General features: G+C 43.4%; 1 protein-coding gene across 2 annotated transcripts in view; it reads left to right on the top strand.

Moving 5' to 3' along the window:
- The first annotated feature begins 15,616 nt into the window (after window positions 1-15,616).
- BDNF (brain derived neurotrophic factor) overlaps window positions 15,617-20,336 on the top strand; it is a 70,340-nt gene continuing 65,620 nt past the window's right edge. Inside the window, exon 1 of one of the 2 annotated variants that reach the window (XM_010374530.2) lies at window positions 15,617-15,933. In XM_010374530.2, coding sequence (XP_010372832.1) covers window positions 15,931-15,933 — 3 coding nt within the window. In that variant the 5' untranslated portion in view covers window positions 15,617-15,930. Of the gene's footprint in view, window positions 15,934-16,672; window positions 17,006-20,336 lie in introns of those variants that run through there. The other variant, XM_010374533.2, reaches the window with a different exon arrangement.

Raw genomic sequence — 20,336 nt, 5'->3', positions numbered from 1 at the left:
TTTAAAAATTTACAGTTCTAAGGAAAGTCCTTGTTAAATTGAAATGCCTCACTTTAAAAAATACTCTTCTATAATTTGTTTACCTGTTAAGGATTAGATGTTCTTAAAAAGCTGATCTGAAAGACAATCAGATTTCTTTCCATTAAGGTAGAAGAGGAAAATCAATATTATTTTTTCCCATGTCAAGTGGAGGGGAGATTCATATAATAATCATAATTTCCATATTCTTTCCATTCATTCCCAGTGGGTGCTTTATATTTGTTTTTTTTTTTTCAATTGTTTTTCCTTGAAAAACCATTCTTTTCTCTTGTCCTGCTTCATCTCATACTCGAGTGAAGGCAATTGATATCGAACCCTATTTCCCTTCTTAGGTGTGTGGTACACAAAGAAAATTCAATACACAGTTGATCTCAGCAAACAGACCAATCAGAGGATGATAACTTGCTTTCAAAATAGTTCTTTGCTTTTCAAAAGGAGGTCCCAATAGGATTTCTTTAAATAGTTTTCATCTTCTGGACATTGGTAGTACAATAAATTGTTGAGAACTTGATTCAGCATATAGTAAATACTTAAGAAATATCTATTCTTGTAGATGATCATAATTTCCTTGATACCATAAGTATTTGTGTATTTATCTGTCCCTCTCCTAGAGTCAGGATACAAATGGATTTTATTGCTTGTGCCTATTCAGATTGATTGGAAACTGCTGCTCAGAGCATTGAGTTTAAAAAGATTTTGAGACTGAATCTAGGTTAACACAAAAAGATCACCAGGATCGATTGGAAATGTCTGATGTGGGAGCAAGAAGGGAGCATGCCTGCACGTGTGCTTTCCAACTGTACTAGCAGTAAATATCTTCAGGGAATGATATCTTTGAGTCACTCAGCGTATAGCACAACGTATGGCATGTGTGGACACAGTGTATATTCATTGAGTTCAATTAAATAAAAGGATAATGACTTTCAAGACTATTTTCAATAAAGCAAATGGCTTCCTTATACATATCTGGTACTTTTGTCACCCAATTAACACACTTATTTAGTATCTACCAGTCAGAAGAAGTCCTTCTATAAATGCATTGTCAAATTCCCTCCCTCTCTCCTTAAAGGGATCAAAGTGTATACATACACACACACACACACACACACACACACACACACCTCATTCATAAACCCATGTTAACAGAGATTTCAGTTTTGCCTTGGTTTACCTGTAAGATTTGGGTGCCTCTTGGATTCTGCCTACAGTTATCTACAGATCTGGCCTAGAAGTTGTATAAATACCATGTGACACCTCTGCCTTCAGTCTCCTAAGTTAAGGGATAAGTATTCACAGTTCTTTAACTAAACTACATCATAATCACTGAAGAAATGTATAAGCCAAAGGCTTCCTAACTATAAATAAAATGGTCACAAGATTAGGAGAATTTTCACTAACTATAATAATAATAATGCACTTAAGGTCATAACAGGAAGCTCCCTGTCTTGAGTGACATGGCTAAGCAACGCATAAAACTCTGGCACAAGGTCAATAACCACATGGGAAATCTTTCAAGGGGCACGTTGCCTGCTTTGTGTGACCACTTGAATGCTTCCCCAACTTCACCCAAATATACTGCTATGGAGCTGGGTTGCTTAGAGGGGCTTCTGTGAGTCTGTAAATATGCCAAAATTCTAAGCAAAATTTGGAAAGTGCATATGTTTTTTAGAAAAGAGATTCTAGAAGTCCAAAAATAGTTAAGAAGACCTCCTACAGGAACTTTACTTTCTAATTCATGACCATACCTTTTCTCCTTTCCTTTCCTTTCCTCCATGTCCCATTTTTATTTATTTTAGCTCCAGATATAATTTATGAAATTGCTAGTTTTTTCCAAGATATACACTATCCAGGTCAAGAAGGAGCAAAGTAAGAGGGTCACATTGGTATAGCAAGTTTTGTAACACCTGTACTTGGCCAAAGGAAGTACTCAGTAAACATTTGGTGATGGAAGGGATGAGCCATCTATTTAAAACAGCAGGGTCGGCCGGGCGCGGTGGCTCACGCCTGTAATCCCAGCACTTTGGGAGGCTGAGACGGGTGGATCACGAGGTCAGGAGATCGAGACCATCCAGGCCACACGGTGAAACCCCGTCTCTACTAAAAATACAAAAAAAAAAAAAAAAAAAAAAAAAAATTAGCCGGGCGTAGTGGCGGGCTCCTGTAGTCCCAGCTACTCGGCTGGCTGAGGCAGAAGAATGGCAAGAACCCAGGAGGCGGAGCTTGCAGTGAGCCGAGATCGCGCCACTGCACTCCAGCCTGGGCTACTGAGCGAGACTCTGTCTCAAAAAAAAAAACAAAAAACAAAAAACAAAAAAACAGCAGGGTCATTCAGCTGTTAAGCAAACCTCAGGTTTTGGTTTGATTTGCTGTCATTGTATTCACAACCTGGCTTTTTAAAGAGCTACAGATGAAGGAAGAAACTCATTTTAATTCTGAATTTAAATATTACAATAGATAGTAATTAGTACAGACATCAAAGGAGTGGAAAAAATCTCATCATTATGAGGAAAAGGATGTTATTATTATAACCAAAGTAAAATTATTAGATGCAAACCTATTACAGCAGCTTCTAATAAAATAAAGCCCAGTAAAATGGGTTAAATTACCTCCCTAATATTAAACAAATAATTTTACAGAGCTTTATAGCTGTAACTGGGTATGAGGGTAAGTCGTGGCACATTAGTGCTTCTGTTACTGCATTCCATGACAAAGACAGAAAATAAACAAATAAATGTCATTGTGATCCCACAAGTATTTATGGAGCTGCCTCACTTTCTAATACCTTTCACACATGTTCTCATTCCTTTGTTAGACTGAAAGTTATATCAAGTCAGGTTGGGGATGTTTGAGTCTCCAGTGTACAACTCATTAGAATCTATATTTATTCTACTGACTAGATAACACGTGTGGCCCTTGAAAACTTTTAGAACCAAGATGGTGTATCTACGAGAAAGAGTATTTGAATTTTTATCTCATTTCATTCTCCTCCTATAAACACTGAGATCATTCACTATGATAGAGTTTTCATATCATTCGAAGTAACTGTCTTCAGCACTGGAGAACAAGTTATAAGGTCCTAAAATAGTTTGGAGATAGTATCCAGGAACAGCCTTTCTTCCAAGGGAATTACCTGAAATTATACAATGCCTTAACTGTTAAAAATTATTGAACCTCAGCAAAAGTACATAACCCTTTAGAAGAAAGAACAAAACAGCTTACAAATGAGGTGACATCTCTGTTTAAAGGCCAAGGAGAGCAGTGCAAAATAATTTGGGATGGGAAGCGAAGCTTACCTTATTCGATTGAAGAGTTCAGGGGAACTCAAAGTTGTCAGAATGCAATTATCCCTGCTGAAATTTGGTCAGGCCAACATCTGACACTTCCAAGGAATGCCGAAGGCCTCTTTAATGAACATGAGGCTTCCAGATTGGATTTCACCTCAATTCAAGGCATAAAACCTGCACTCTGAGAATATAGAGTTCAGAGATGTTAATTAGTTCACTACTGTCAGGTTCACAATTGCCCCCCTAGAGATCAATAGATCTAATGCCTTCATTTCACAGAAGGAAACTGAGATCTAGAAAACATCATGCAATAAAGAAATGAGTTAGTAACTTTGCTTTTGTGCACCCTTTTGTGTTCCTAAATCCACAGGTTCCTCAATTCAACTCAATTCAACAACTATTTATTGGTTCCTGGTTTGCAACATGCCCCTTGCTGGAGTCTTGGTACAGAGATGAAGGATACCTGGTTTCTGCTTTCTGATAGTTGTTACTCTGGGTGGAGGGATTGATACGGACATGAGTAATTTTTCAGAAGGCAGAATGTACAATGAGCTAAAGAACACTTACAGGGCCATGGGAATATGCCAGAGGGAAAGAGTCCCTCTCTGGAGGAATCTGGGAGAGATCCCTGGGGAAGGTCTGTCTTTCTGTGTTTCCAGAACCCCACCTTAGATTCCTTCTGAGTTTGTCGTCTTGGTCAGGGTCTCTGCTCTGCCATTTCTCAGACCTAAATCTTAGTCAAAATTTAAGATAGATCTGAAATTCATTCTTTTAAAATTGCTGAATTTTGGCTTGGCAGTAGGGATGGATCCAGGTTTCGTGAGAGCTGAAGTATGTATAATTTGGGGGGACCCTCTTTAAGAAAACAATACACTGTTACAGATACAACTGTAGGTCCGAACACAAATCTTGCAAATATTTATTTAGAATAAGAAAAGAGACCAAATGTGATGGCTCACACCTGTAATCCCAACACTTTGGGAGGCCTAGGCGGGAGGATCACTCAAGCCTAGGAGTTCAAGATTAGCCTATGCAACATGGTGAGACCCCCATCTCTACAAAAAAATAAAATAAAAATAAAAAATAAATTAGCCAGGTGTGGTGGTGTGTTCCAGTAGACCCAGATACTTGGGAGGCGGAGGTGGGAGGATCACTTGCACCTGGGAGGTTGAAGCTGCAGTGAGCTGTGATCATGCCACTGCACTCCAACCTGGGTGACAGAGCTAGACCCAGTCTTGAAAATAAAAAAAAAAGTAAAAATAAAATAAAAGAAAGCACAAAAAATTGTTGTAGGCTTAGAGGTTATGTCTCTTTCTTCTTGAGTCTATTTGTCAATCTGCAAGAAAGGCTTACATAGAAATACTTACTGATTGCTACCTGGCTTCTATCCCTCCACCCCACCCTCAGTACTCTGCAGCTCCTGGAAACTCCTATCTCATCAGGAGTCTGTGTAAGTGAGATGTTTCATTAGCTTCACAGTAAAGCTGCCTTTGCTTGGGCAGATGACTGGCTCAGTGTCACATAGTCAGTAAAGTCGTCAAGCCAGGACTGGAACTAGGGTTGTTTTAGGGAAATGAGTATGCACTTTGGATCACATAGACCTGGGTCCAATCCTGGCCTGGGAACTAACTACCTGTGTGACTTTATGAAAATCACTTCTCAGTTTCTCTTTCTTTCTCTCTTATATAGGGATGATAATAATAAGCTCATAGGACAGGTGCAGTGGCTCATGCCTGTAATCCCAATACTTTGGGAGGCCAAGGCGGGTGGATCACCCAAGACTAGGAGTTCGAGACCAGCTTGGCCAATGTGCCAAAACCCCGTGTCTACTAAAAATACAAAAATTAGTCAGGTGTGGTGGCAGGTGCCTGTAATCCCAGCTACTCAGGAGGCTGAGGGAGGAGAATCGCCTGAACCCGGGAAGTGAAGGCTGCAGTGAGCCGTGATCGCGCCATTGTACTCCAGCCTGTGCAACAAGAGCGAAACTCCATCTCAAAAAAAAAAAAAAAAAAAGGCTCACAGGGCTGCAAAGTACCTGAATTGCCTACCACCACTCCTGACTTGAAATAGTGCTCAAGAAAGTGTTAACTGTCACAAAGATTACTTCTTTTCCCCAGTAAGCATCTCTTCTTCCTTGATAATAGAATTAATGTGCTAGGCACATGGATGTCAAGTTCACATTTCCTACCCTGTGTAGGAGCTAGATTTGGCCTTATGACTAAGTTTTGGGCAATAGTATATAAGCAAGAGCAATTTGTCCAACTTCTAAGAAGTGTCCCTAAAGTAATAGGGTGCATCCTTTCCAACCAGTCTTCTTTCCTGATGGTGAAGAACAGCCATATTATACCATGAGATGACATGGAGAGTAAAACTATATACAGCAGAAGATAGAGGATAGATAGTGCTTGGGTCTCTGACACTATAGAACATCATATGGCTCCAGACCTATTTGTAATTTACATGAAAGTCAAATTTCTAACATATTTAATCCACTGTTCTTTTAGATCTGGAATGACTTGTAGCCAAAACTAGCTCTACAATTTTTTAAATCATATGCTTTTTTTCACTTTGCTATGCTGTCTCCAGTTTGTAATGTTTTTGCTTGTGTTAACCCTGCCAGGTGTAACTGGAAATTTAAAGGATATTGAGTCCTTAAACTGAAATGCCATAACTTGAAAAAGCCAATGGTGAAATTTTAGCCCTATGGCAGACCGAGGAAAGCTGCTTGTTTGGAAGGGGCATTTCATCCAACTCCACTGGCAGTCATAGGCAAGATGACCTGGTTTCATCATGATTATCAGCAGCAGCAGTAGCATTACTATTGCAGTAAGAGCAGTTACCATTTATAGGATGCTATCTGCCTAGCAATAAAATATCTAATTAACACATTAAGTCCTCACAAAACTCCACACAGCAGGTGTGATTATCCCTATTTTACAGATAAGGAAAGTAAGACTCAGAGATGTCAAATTACTTGCCTGAAGAAAACAAGTGACTTGTTAATGGCAGAGTTTACCCGAATCCAAATCTCAGTCCAAACCCCAATCCCTTCATAATGGCACCTTACTTTCTCCATGGGCACAAAATAAGACCTGGTAAGAATGGGCCTGTATAGAATTAATAGGCTCATAAATGTCTAGTAAATCAGTTCAGAAATGTTTATTACATCACTGTAACAAGTTAACAAGCATTGTAACAAAACTTAGTGGCTTACTCAACAACCATATTAAATCTGATGAATAAGAATTCTGGCAGGTCTTGGCTAGGCAATTCTTTTGTTTCATATGGCATTGACTGGAGTCACTTAGTGGCCTTTGGCTGGTGGCTGGTCTGGTCTGTAGTGTCCAAGTGAGTTGTACTCAAATGCCCAGCATCTCAGCAGGGCAAACTGGAAGGCTGGGCTCAGTTGGGCCTTTCACTGTCTTCATGTAGTCTCATGACTACTTCACATGGCATCTAAAACAGGGTAGTTGGACTTTTTACATGGTGATTCAGGACTCCAAGAGCAGGCGTTCCATGACACAGGAAGAGGAAGTGAAGAGTCTCCTAATGGAACCAGGAAACTAGAAGTGTAAGTTTTGCCTTATTCTATTGGTCAAAGTAGTCACCGAGTCCACCCAAAAGCAGGGGAGGAGCACGTAGACCCCCCCACTCCTCCTTCTTGATGAAAGAACTATCAAAGAATTTGCAGTCAACTTCAATCCACCCCAATACTAAGCCTGTTGAAGGAAGTTTCACAGAAATAGAAAGGCAGATAATTGGGTCATTTGAAATCTGTATTTATTTGCTATAGCTGCCAAAACAGAAAGCCACACACTGAATGTCAATAACAGAAACTCATTTTCTCACAGTTCTGGAGACTGGAAGTCCAAGATCAAGGTGCCAACCAGGTTGATTTTTTCTGAGGCCTCTTTCCTTGGCTTGCAGGTGGATGTCCTCTTGCTGTGTTCTCACACGTTCTTTCCTCTGTGCGTGTGCATCCCTGGTGTCTCTCTCTTCTATCTACTTTTCTTTTCTTTTCTTTTTTTTTTTTTTTGACAGAGTTTCACTCTTATTGCCCAGGCTGGAGTACAATGGCACAATCTCAGCTCACTGCAACCTCTGCCTCCTGGGTTCAAGCAATTCTCCTGCCTCAGCCTCCCAAGTAGCTGGGATTACAGGTATGCACCACCGCACCCAGCTAATTTTGTATTTTTATTAGAGACGGGGTTTCTCCATGTTGATCAGGCTGGTCTCAAACTCCCAACCTCAGGTGATCCACCTGCCTCAGCCTCCCAAAGTGCTGGGATTACAGGTGTGAGCCACTGTGCCCAGCCAGTCTCTCTCTTCTTATAAAAAAATTGGGCATATTGGATTGGAGCCCCACCCTAATGCCTCATTTTAAGTTAATCATCTCTTTAAAGACCCAGCTCCAAATATGGTTACTTTCTGAGGTACTGGAGGTTGAGACTTCAACATATTAATTTAGAGAGGACACAATTCAACTCACAGCAAATATCAAATCTAAGGCCATTATGTAAGTGGAAAAACAGGCCCAGAGAAAGAAAATGGTTTGCTAAGGTCAGACAATCCAACCTGTAACGTAGTCAGCATGAATGCTCTTTCCCTCACAGCCCCCTTCCAACACATCAGATAATTCCAAGAGATGTTCTGTCTTACAGGAGGTAGGAAACAGACTGCAGAGACAGGGGACACCAAGAAAGGCCCAGCATTAGGGCCAGAGATTCCTCTTTTTCTCTTGAAATTTCAGGCGTCTCCCAATTGTCTTTATTCCAAGTCATTGGGTTCATAGGCTTCTCAACAGACCCAGATCTCTGGGCTGCCCGTTCCTTTTCCCATTTCTTGTCTGACATTTCTGGTGTTCAGGTCACTATTTAGATTCTGAATCACAGTAATATTGGAGAGTATGATGTCCTTGTTTCTGCCTTAACATAGATCTGTCAAGATTTCGGGAACATCTCCACAGTGATTTGCATACTCAAACCCATTCTGGGACTCTGAGTCATCGCATTAGTGCCCCCAATTTGCAGTGTATACCCCATCTTTGATTTGCAGCTCGTAGATTTCAGGAATAACCTGCATCTTAGAATCGAATTGGCTTATGTTCTGTCGAGGCTTCTTCGAGGATGCATCTGCTACGTTCTAGGATGGAGGTGGGGGAAAAGGAGGCTCCAGAAGTGGTTTAAGCCTCCCGGAACATTGGGCAATTGGTGATCACCATTGTTCTTCAGTCTCTCCTTGCACTGCAATCTATGCTGCTATGCTGGATAAAGTTAGAAAACAAATCTTCCCAGAGATAAACAGAAGCAATTTGATTCTAACTCATATAGGGAAATTATATTAAGTTTCTATTATATAGCAGTCAAGGTATTGGGAGGGAGAAAGCAGTATAAATAAGTGAGACTGGCTTGTTCCAATACTCTAACACAAACAAACTGCAACAAAAACAAAAATGTATGTATTCAGAAAGAAAGATGGCAAGGGGGTAAATATGGTCCAGTGCTTAAGAGCATAAACTTTAGATCTGAAAATCCTGAATTTTAATTCCTCCTCTGCTACTTACAAGTGATGTGACTATGGAAAAGTTGCTTAACCCACCTAAAGTTAGTTAACCAACTTTCCTACATTTGGGGGAAGTTTGGGTCAACTACCTAAAGCAGTGGACCTAGAGCAACTCCCCTGAAAGGTTGTCCAAGTAAAAAGACACAGAGCTGAAAATCAATTTTGACAGAGGACCAGAGTACTGAGCTAACTCATGGAATAACTGACATTTTCCAGATAGCTCATTGGGGAATTTTCAGAGTTTCCAGAAAACATATATGCGCCAGTGTATTACAGATAAAATCTGTATGATTATCAACTCTATGAGCTTTATATTCCCCTGCTGTAAAATTATGGGATGGCCCAGGATGGTCTGCAAGTACTTTTATCTCTGAGCTTCAGGGATCAAAGGAAGATGTTGGGGTCTCATATGTGAAGTCAAGGGCAATGCTTTTCTACCAACTGAAAAGAGAATCAGCCTGGGCACAGTGGCTCATGTCTGTAATCCCAGCAGTTTGAGAGGCTGAGGCAGGCAGATCATTTGAGTCCCAGAGTTCAAGACCAGCCTGGGCAACATGGCGAAACCCTGTCTCTACAAAAAATATAAAAATTATCCAGTGTGGTGACGTGCACCTGTGTTCCCAGCTACTCGGGAGGCTGAGGTGGGAGAATCGCTGGAGCTCAGGAGGCAGAGGTTGCAGTGAGCCAAGATCGAGCCACTGAACTTCAGCCTGGGTGACATACCAAGACCCTGTCTCTAAAAATAAATAAATAAAACAAAAAGAGAATGTTTTCCAGGATTGATGAAGAGGAAAAAGTAATTTAGAGGGAAAATCCTGCATATTATAACTATTTACATTTCGTTGCTGAATTGATGGACAAAATGCCATTTTGGGATGAAGAGGAAGCAGAGATGTGATGTATTACAGAAGAAGAACCCTTGAGCTTGGGGAATGTTGGTAAAGTTCACCATATGCCTTGAGTGCAGGGCTTATATAGGATTAATAAATGCCTGTTTGAAAATGTTCTCAATGAACAAAGAGATAAGATCCCCCCTGCCTCTTCATTTTCTCTCTCTCTCTCACTTATTTCCTGATCCCAATCTAGTGTTTACCCCTCCTTTTGCCAGCAGTGGAGTTCTGCCAGTAGGAACACTGGTAACTGTGGGCCTTTAGAAAAGCTAGAGCCATTCTTCTGGCCTTCATTCCTTGCCAGAATCCTTCTACTCTTGTTTCCATAAGGCACTCTTGTCTCATCCTATTACTTCCACTACTTTTAGAATGATATCACCTCAGTGAGGTACCATCTTTTCTCTCCTTACAAAAGAAAACAGACCTAGTTTCCTTAACCTTTCAGCAGAAGCAAATTCCCCAAATCCCTCTGTCATTCTGGTTGCCTTCTGCTGTGCTTTCTCTAGTTCCAAAATATCCTATTTATAGAAAGAAACCCAGAATGAGCTCAGGACTCAGAATATGACCTAACCAATCCTCTTTACATGACTAGAATCATTTTCCCTGACTTTTCCATTTTGCAATGTGCCCAATATATTCCAAATGGATTCTCTTTTCTTTTACTCCAATAGGTACCAAACGATAAATGTTCAAACTATAGTCAATGTTATTCATAATAAGAGGTTGATGTTCACTGTGCTTAACAACTTTCTAGAATTAATGGGTTCAGGAGCAAATTAGAGTTTGTGGTATGTGTAACATTAGAGTTAAAGGAACAGGTCTTTTCCTTGAATTATTTTTTTGTTATATAGCATTCACTTCAGTTACTAAAGAGATCAGCTAGTTTTCAATGAAGCCGTAATGCAAATGAACCCACAGGCTGGGGCAGCAAGCTTTAGTATTTTGCTGTGCAAAATGTGGCACAACCTCATATCACCTGGGAATTTGTTGAAAATGCCAAATGTTGATGCTGACCCCAAACTTAGAAACTGCTTTCTAAAGAGTTGCCCAGGAGATTCATGTGCACATTAAATTGTAAGAAGCACAGTTTAGCATCTGTGAAAGTTTCCTTCCAGATGTTCTAGGCAGATTAGATGTCAAGCATACTTGGTAGGCCCTATCATGATATAAACTTGGCTCCTTTTACTAGTTTTCATTTGCCTTTTCATGATCCTAAGTTTTGTGACTCCTTGGAGTTTTTATATCTCATTTATCCAATTCCTAATATGAACTTACATTTAGTTAAGTACATCTTGCAAGTCCTGACCTGACATGCTCTTGAACCATCTTAATCTCCTGTTAACTTTTCATATTAACAACGTCACTTCTCTCTTACTTGCTACCCATACTTCCTCTTATTCATCTCTTTTCTGTAAGATGGTTTAGAAAGAGTTATTCAGTTCTTCCTCAGTATTCCATGTGGTCTTGCTTCAGGCTCATTATAGGGTTGTCTGGTTTTCTGAAATTGAGTTAAGTCATGTCCAGATCTTCTGTCTCATGCTTGCTTGTCAGGCTCAGAAATGCACAGAGGTTATTGCAAACGAAATCATGACTTTCCCAAGGCTTTCTCTTGCTTGCTTCTTTTTGAAGTTTTGATTGTTTCCTTTATAACTAATCTAGGTTTGGTAGATAGAATATTCTTTGAGTTCTTTTTAAATATGAGCTCAACACCAGGTTCTTGGCAATCATTGCCCATTCTTGCTTTCAGAAGGCTTTCCAAATTTTGTGTCGTGATTCTTTGCCTCTCCTTCTATTACCTGTGGAGAACCATTAGAGATCAGAAAGTGACTAAGAGAGCCAATTTGTCTTCCTACCTGGTCAGAAGCACTTCTTATATCATGAACAGAAGGCTTCTGCTACCTGTTTTTTGTGTTTTAGCCTCTATGATAGCAATTATGTCACCATCAAGAGCTTCTCGGTGACTACTCTTCTGGATTGATTATAACAAGTGATCCTGAGGTAACGAAGGGGAAGGCACTGTTGACCTCTCAGCTATTATTAACCAAGCACTCTTTAACTTCTGACATACTTTAGGTAGAGAATTGTTAACATGTGGATCACCAGTCCCATCAGAGTCCCTGGCACAGAATAAGTACTGAAGAGGAAGGAGAAGTAAGAGTAGGAAGGAAGGATGGAAATAATCTATCCAACACCAGGTGAGATGGAGAGCCTGGAGAAGTTGGGAGAAGAGAATGGAAGTACGATCTCATCTTTGTCTTCCTTGACATGTAGTAAGGAATACACAAACCATCCTATTAAAAGTGACTTACTGAATTTCCTTTTAGAAATAGATAGTGGACTTTGTCTGAAGAGGTACTCCAATTATTTCTTAGTTTTCTAAGAAAAAGGAGTTCTCTTTCATTTCTGACTTTGTCGACTCCTGCTTTGTTACCCGTCTCTCACCAGTTCTAAGACTTTACACATCTACTTAGTGAAGCTTTTGTACCTCCTAATATTGATGAGCCTTATATTAATTTTTTAAACTATCTTCATAAAGATGTCGGCAATGAACAAGCTTTATAACTGTGGCATAGGTGGAAAATATGAATATTGAACAGCTCATCTATAAGGAGTGCAATACCCATATTTTGAAAGCAAAAATTCTTCCTTCTGGGTTGTATTAATACATTTTGCTTTAAGTTTGGTTATGTTGTTACGTAGTGATCCTTAAGGGACAAGATTTGTTCGCTATTCAGTCTGAAATGTTCTTACCATTACTAAATATAAATGGGGTCAAATGAGCCTACAGAAGTGTGATATCCATATCACAGCTGATTGGGATTGTATAAAAAAATAAGATAACCTCAGGAATAAGTGCTACTGAGATTAAAATTGTGGCAGATACAGTGCTTGGCATCTATCTTAACAAATGAAATGATTGCAGCCTTTACTTACATTAGACATTGAATTTCTGCAGATGGAAAAAAATTATGTAAGTGAGTGGATGGAGATAAAAGGTTTGAGACTTGATAGTGCACCAAGAGAAGATAATTGTCTATCAGATCACTGAGAAATCAGAGTGAGAATAGGTATATATAGATATATGGCAAACACCATATCTTCACCACTCTCCCTAGCTCCCTATATCAACCCTTATTATTTAACAACTCTTGTCCATCATTTTGGTCCCTGAGTTGGAGGTTTTAGTAATGGTTCCAAGTGATAAGAACAATGATCAAATATATTTCTTGGGAATTTTCTTCAGAACAATTATGTGTCTAAATAATTTCAAACTAATCAGTCATTCATGTTCTGAATTCTCAGGTACCTATACCAACAATTCAGGGTATCCCACTACAAGATATAATTTTCAGAATAAAGATCCATCACAAGAGTAGCTGATAGTTTCTATACAGACCACAAACTGTTGACAAAAGAGTCAGAAAAATATATCACATTGATGGCAATGGGGAATAATATGTTCATATACAGTGGTCATCTTCTTATGTCTTTTCAAGATTGCAGATCTGTGCTAGTCATTGAATTTGTCAGTAGGCAAGGAAGTTATTAACAGCATTATGGATTCCATTCTCAGAAAACCAGTTTTGTCCACAAAGTCTGTACCCCAAGACCTCTGAGAATGGTATGTACCAGCTGTCCCAGTCTTAGGGCAGCATCTGCTGGCTAATTCATGGATGGACAAAAAGTGGCAGTTTGTGGGCAATTTGAGCAGTCCTTTCAGTTGGTGAGAACTGTTGTGTTGATGACTGTGAGGATGTCTGAAATCTTTTTCATGGTGACCCATCTCAGGTCTCCAGAAGCCTGGCAAATCTAGAACTACTCCTAATGAGAACCAGGAAGCCTTTGTATACAGATACTTTATCTGGAACCTAAGATAAGCTGGGTTAGACTTTGGAAACATTTCTAGAGAAGGATGAACTCAACACTGGACTTACTGCTAATAATAATAACCCAGTACCAATGGGGGCTGCAATGAACAGAGGTCCATACACATAATTGGGAAGTAAAACTTATTTTCCACAAGGAAGGCATTTCTGGGATGGGAGGGGGAGGACCTTGAAGCAGCCACTGAATGCTAATGTTGCTTCTAATCATCCTATCGTGTAAGTAAGATGTTTATACATAAGCAAGCAAGAATGATATTCCAATAAAGCACTTTGGATTGGAATAAAGAAACTGGAAATTGGAAAGGGCTGGGTGATCTGAAACTTAAGAGCTATCCACCATCTTCTGCAGTATCGCTGTGCCTCATCCCTGCAGTCAATAGCGCCACAGCCAGGGCCTGTGACGCCGTTGGTGGGCTCCCCTTGGTGGGAAATCAGAGCGAGTAAAATCATGGTGTCAGTGCCAAAACGACGAAACCTGAAATGCGTCTAGGGACTTCCCAGGGCACTAGCGCTCCTCAGAGCGACGGGCATCTCCATAACAACTGGTGTACATTCTTCCCCGGTTCCTCTGCTCGGCTGTGCTAGCGATGGCTGAGGGTAGGCAAAGGGCAGCTTCAGTGGAAAGATACCTTGCCTTAGCGCCTCCCTGAGCTGGGGGACTTTGCCAAAGCTCGACTTATTGCCTATTTCCCGAGATTTCCGGAGTCGTCCCCACGTCTCCAGCGGAGAGCGGCGCCCCTCCCCCATCCCCTCCCGCCTCCCCCTCTATTTGACACTCCAAGGGGGTGGTTTGTTTCATTGTGCTTTTTTTCCTTTTCTCAAAGTTCATCCTTTCGCCTCCAAGTTACTTTCCGCCAACACGTGACCTCTCCGCTTCCCAGCCTGCGCAGCCACTGGTGGTGAAGCGCGGGCGCTAACCGCGTGGCTTCCTGGGAGAGCCCCCTCCGAGGATCGCCACCCCAGCCCAGGCTCCCGCCGTGCTCACCCCGGCACCCCGGCACCCCGGCACCCCGGCGGCGGGGCAGCCCCCGCAGGATAAGGAAGCGACTCCGGGGAAGCAGCACCGAGCAGCCGCGGAGCGCCCAACCTGCCGCCTCCCCTCCCCTCCCTGCCTTGGCCCGCGGCTCCGCTCTCCGCGGCTAGCCTTCGGACCTAGCTGCGCACCGGGGCTGTTAACTCACATTTGGGAAGCCATAACCCATTAAAGCAAACGCAGTCATAACTTCATTCAACTCAGCCGCTCGAGAGCTCGGCTTACACAGGTTCCTGTGGGCAACTAGTGGCTCGCCTTGGTGCCTCTCGCCTAGTCATCAGTACCTAAGAGGAAAAGGGAAAATTGTTGGGCTGATGAGCGCTTCGACGCATGCAGATGTTCCCAAGGACAAGTCACTTACTCGCCCCCCTTCCCCCAGTCCCCATTTGATCATCACTCACGACCTCATCGGCTGGAGACCCTTAGTCATGATGGGGGAGGGGGAGGGGCACGAACTTTTCTAAGAAGTTTGCTTTTTTTACCCAGGGAGTCACAGTGAGTCGGTCACGTAAACAGCAAGGTTAGTCGTCGCCGTTACCGCCCCCACCCCCTCCCTTCTGCGCTTTTCTGGTATTATTATTAAAGCGGTAGTCCGCTGGCGCTGATAAGCAACAAGTTCCCCAGCGGTCTTCCCGCCCTAGCCTGACAAGGCGAAGGTTTTCTTACCTGGCGACAGGGAAATCTCCCGAGCCGAATTCAGCTTCGCCGGAGGCCCAGGTGTGACCTGGGTAGTGGGCAAGGGAGCGGTGTGCAGGCTGGGTTTTTGTTTTTGTTTTGTTTTTTGCAGGGGTACCCTGAAACTCCTCACTTTCTCTGGGAACTTTCTGTGCCAGGACCCAGTGACGGGCGGTTAGAAGTCAGCCCTAGGAAACACCTGCTACATACATAGCAGGGCAGTTGGGCAATCATTGGTAACCTCGCTCATTCATTAGAATCACGTAAGAACTCAAAAGGAAACGTGTCTCTAGGAGTGAGGGCGTTTGCGTAAATTTATAGGTTTTTCGACATCGATGCCAGTTGCTTTGTCTTCTGTAGTCGCCAAGGTGGTTGAGAGTTTAAGCTTGCGGATATTGCAAAGGGTTATTAGATTCATAAGTCACACCAAGTGGTGGGCGATCCACTGAGCAAAGCCGAACTTCTCACATGATGACTTCAAACAAGACACATTACCTTCCAGCATCTGTTGGGGAGACGAGATTTTAAGACACTTGAGTCTCCAGGACAGCAAAGGCACAATGGTGAGTAGCAATAAACCCTGCATTATAATTGAAAAATCTTGACATGTTGCTTAACAACGGGCATATCGCGGCTCTTCCTAGCACTTCACACGCCAAAGAACAGCAGCTACTCAGGCCAGGGGAATCGGGTTTTTACACAGTGCAACTTTAATTGGAATCATTTGAGATTTAACACAGTTATGTGGAGCTGCGTGGAACAAACTTGGAGCCGGGTGGGGGGGGGGGTTGTTATATTGGCTGTTCAAGGCTGATGTTTGTCTCTCAGCCGTCTTGCATTCCATTCTTTTTCTTTATGTGTATGGTGTATGATCATATTCTATGATTTATATGTGGGCATATAATTGACATTTGCAAGGGGGTTAATTTTCATCTAAAAACAATAATGCCGTTAGAGGTTGGGGTTAGGGGGTGGAGTGGGGATAAGGGTGGGGTAGAGACTGGGAGTTTAGGTGTAGATGGGGGTTGGGGTTGGGGGGAGAGAAATAAGTCAGAAGTGCATATCACCGGTAATGAAATGGGTAACCCTCTCGTAGAAGAAAAGGTTCTCATCAACATGTGATCAACTATTAACCGGATGGCTTTGGCAAAGCCATCCGCACGTGACAAAACGTAAGGAAGTGGAAGAAACCGTCTAGAGCAATATCAAGTATCACTTAATTAGAGATTTTAAAGCCTTTTCCTCCTGCTGTGCCGGGTGTGTAATCCGGGCGATCGGAGTCCATTCAGCACCTTGGACAGAGCCAACGGATTTGTCCGAGGTGGCGGTACCCCCAGGTAGTCTTCTTGGCCCCGCTGTAAAGCCAACCCCGTGTCGCCCTTAAAAAGCGTCTTTTCTGAGGTTCGGCTCACACTGAGATCGGGGCTGGAGAGAGAGTCAGATTTTGGAGCGGAGCGTTTGGAAAGCGAGCCCCAGTTTGGTCCCCTCATTGAGCTCGCTGAAGTTGGCTTCCTAGCGGTGTAGGCTGGAATAGACTCTTGGCAAGCTCCGGGTTGGTATACTGGGTTAACTTTGGGAAATGCAAGTGTTTATCTCCAGGATCTAGCCACCGGGGTGGTGTAAGCCGCAAAGAAGGTAAGCACCGGGGCGGGGACCCCCTGCATCCCCAATTCTTGAGCTATTTTGATACTCTGTCTTCCGGAGAGGACGCGTGGTGGAGGGGAGGAGGTAGAGGGGGAGCATGAGAGGGGGTTGTTTCTTGGTATTTGCTCAGTTTGAATTGCCCTAGGTGAGAACCCTGGGGCAAGGCGAGAAGGAAAAAAAAAAAGAAACTCAGTCTTCCTGCGGATATAATGAGTTTAGTTAACTTGGACCTGCAAATGTCTGATTCAAATGTAAGATTTATCTCTCTTTTTCTCCCCTTCACCTCCTTCTTTTCCGTTCTCTTTGCTGGTGTGTGTGCGTGCGCGCGTGTGTGTGTACAGTAGATTCATTACTAATTATGAAGCTTTTGCACAACGTTCGATTTCCTAAGATTTGACTTTGTAGCATTTAGAATTAGGCGGTGGAGGTGGTGTGCGGTGGGGAAACAGGAGGTGGAGGTTGGGAAGAGGGAAGGAGGTAAAGCTAAACCTCCAACACAAAAATGAATCAAGGTAATTTCAGCTCTTCTAGTGAGAAGGATTCATTCTCTCTGTATCCCTCCCTCCCTCTCTTTCCCCCTCCCTCCCTCCTTCCCGCCCCCCTTCTTCCACCCCGCCCCCTCCTCCAGCCTCCATCCCTCCCTCATTCTATCTCTTCCTCTCCGTCGCCCTCGCTCCTCGCTGGATGTTTCTTTCTGTGTGTGTGTGTTTGTGTTTTTTTTTTTCCTTCTGTCCTCCCTTCCCGCGAGTTTCGGGCGCTGGCTTAGAGGGCTCCCGCTTTCTCAAGGGAAGGGGAGCTGCCGAGACCGCGCTCCGCTCCCCAGCCGGGCCGGATGCCTCACTGAGCCCAGGTCCGAGTCAGTCAGGGTAACTCAGGGAAAGGGGGGCCTCCGCCTGGGAGTAGAAGGTCCTTTCCGGACCGAAGAGCCAGGGAGCGGGCCGGGCGAGGGGGCCTGGGCGGCTGGAGGCGGTGGAGAAGAACATTCGTAGCTCCGTGTGGCGGCTGGACAGAGCCACCAATCAGCTGGGCGCGTAGACTGCCCTGCCAGGGCGAGGTTGCGTCCGGAGGCACCGGTGGAGGGTGGCTGGCTAGTCGCTGAGCCACCGCCGCCACCCGGGTGGGCCGGGGGACTGGCGTGGGGTGGAGGTGGGGGGCTTGGCGGGTGAGATGGAAGCGGCGCGGAGCCGCCCAGCCAGTGTTCTACCTCTCCCGCCCCCGCCTGCACCCCCGAAGGACTTCGAACTGCCGGAACGCGCGGCTGTGTTGTCCTCTTGCCACTCTTCGGGAAGCTCAGGGACTTAGGCGCCCCTGGGCGGGGGCCACCAGCCTCTCCACAATTCCTATAACCGTCACCCCCACCCCCTTCTCAGGCCTTTTGTTCCGGCCGCAGAGCCGTGCCTGGTGGCAGTTTTCGCCCCAGGGCTTGGTGGTTCTGGACTCCTCCCAGATCTGCTCTTCTTAATTAAAAGGCAAGGGCTTGGGGTAGAGGTGAGGGGAACGTAGGAAAAACCTATTTCCGAAACTCAAGACTTGGCTGTTTTAACGAACGAAAGAAAGAATCCCAACTCTGCGCAGGTGGATTCATAGGCGACGCGAGGATATTGTGGAAATTTAGAAGGAAAAAATAAAAAACAGGCGCTAGGATCAGATGACGGTGATAGGCTGCTCGGCACACAAAGGGAGCGTAGGGCAGGGTTTACGGAGCAAGCCTGCAGCGAATGGGGCACAGATTGTTCCGAGATCCAGTCGTTTCCTCAGTCAGATCTACGCGAAGGGAGGGGAGGGAAGGGGAGGGGCGGGCAAGGGAGCGTGGCGGGAGGGGCTGGGCTTGGGGGCGGGGGGATTTCTGATCAGTCTGATGCAATTCCAAGCGTGCTGCAAAGGAACTCCAAGGCGCCCGCATCACCATCGCCACCCACCCTTCCCAGATGGTGCTGTTTTAAATACGGATCTGCAGGGCTGAACGCAGAACTGGGAGATTTATTGCAAAATCCCGGGAAGGGAGGGGGGGTGCGCAGAATGGGGAATGGAGGAGCAAAATTTAAAGGTGCAACGCTTGCTTTTCCCAATCAGGCGGCAACCGGCCGGAATTATTATTTTTTTCTTTCTGTCTGCTTGTCTTTGGATTCTAATTCACCAAGAAAGAGGTGTAAATATTGTGACATTTTGAGGCAGCTTGATGGATGGGAAAGAAATCATCTGTCACTCTAAATTGCAGAGTTCCCTCTCCCCGCGCCATCCCTTGCGAGAGAATACTCGCTGCTGCCTAATACAGTTGCTAGGGCTTCAAATGAATGCATCGTTAAGGGAATATTATCCTTTTAGTTGACTTGCCAATTTAGCTGACAATTGAACCGAGAAAATTGTAGATTTCGTGTCCCTGGGAGGAAAAATGCTTGACAGTCTAAGTCTTGTAACCTTGAGATCTTTAACAACTTAAATAAACCTCAAAAGTGTCACGTCATCCTCTACACACACACACACACACACACACACACACACACAAACTCCACTTGTAAGATAACATGGTTTCACCTAAACTGTTGTGGAAATGAATATCACTTTAAGAATGCTGCACCTGATATTCACTGTTTATGTGTATTTACCAAGAGCTCTTCAGCATGAAGGCAAGACATTCCAATTGTCCTGCTTGGAATCAGTCAGAAGACTAGAAGGTGACAGAAAGAAGGGAAGAAAGAGGAAAGAGAGAATTTTAACCTAGCTGCTATTAAATTAACAGTAACCTAGCCTACTTTTATACCCCCTGGTCTTGCATATTAATATTTCTGTATGTGAGATTTTAGCTTGGTCTAGCTCCCCCAATGGAGTATACCAGTATTGATTCAGATGAGAATATATGCATCCTGCCAGTAGCTTTTTCAGTGTCATTGATAGTAAGACCTACAACACAGCAATTTTTGGAGGACTGAAGAGAATGTCCATAAGGGCTTTGCAAACTGGGAAGCAGGCACTCCATAAATAGGAGGTATCATTATGACATTCTCTTTGCATATAGCATTTTCATTTGATTGAACCAGAGTACTAGTTATTTTAAAACTTAATCTAATGTATATGCTCAAGGTAGTAAGTGGGGATTTTAAAAGCAAGTGATTAGTTGGCTTATAAAATATTATTTTTCAATTGTCTATTGTACATTGGAAAGAAGGCTTTTAAATATCTAAAATCAGCATACATAAGCTTCCCATTTCATTTGCCCAGACTCTTTCCCCATCAAATCTCTGATCTAAATTCTTAATAAGAAGAGAAGATGGTGAATTTAGTTTCTTTCCTTTTCCTGGCCTGTCCTCTAGGGGAAGCTTTA

The sequence above is a fragment of the Rhinopithecus roxellana genome, chromosome 15, assembly GCF_007565055.1.
Source record: "Rhinopithecus roxellana isolate Shanxi Qingling chromosome 15, ASM756505v1, whole genome shotgun sequence".
NCBI classification, from domain to species: domain Eukaryota; kingdom Metazoa; phylum Chordata; class Mammalia; order Primates; family Cercopithecidae; genus Rhinopithecus; species Rhinopithecus roxellana.
The sequence above is the reverse complement of the archived record's forward strand: the minus strand, read 5'-3'. Positions and strand labels throughout refer to the sequence as shown.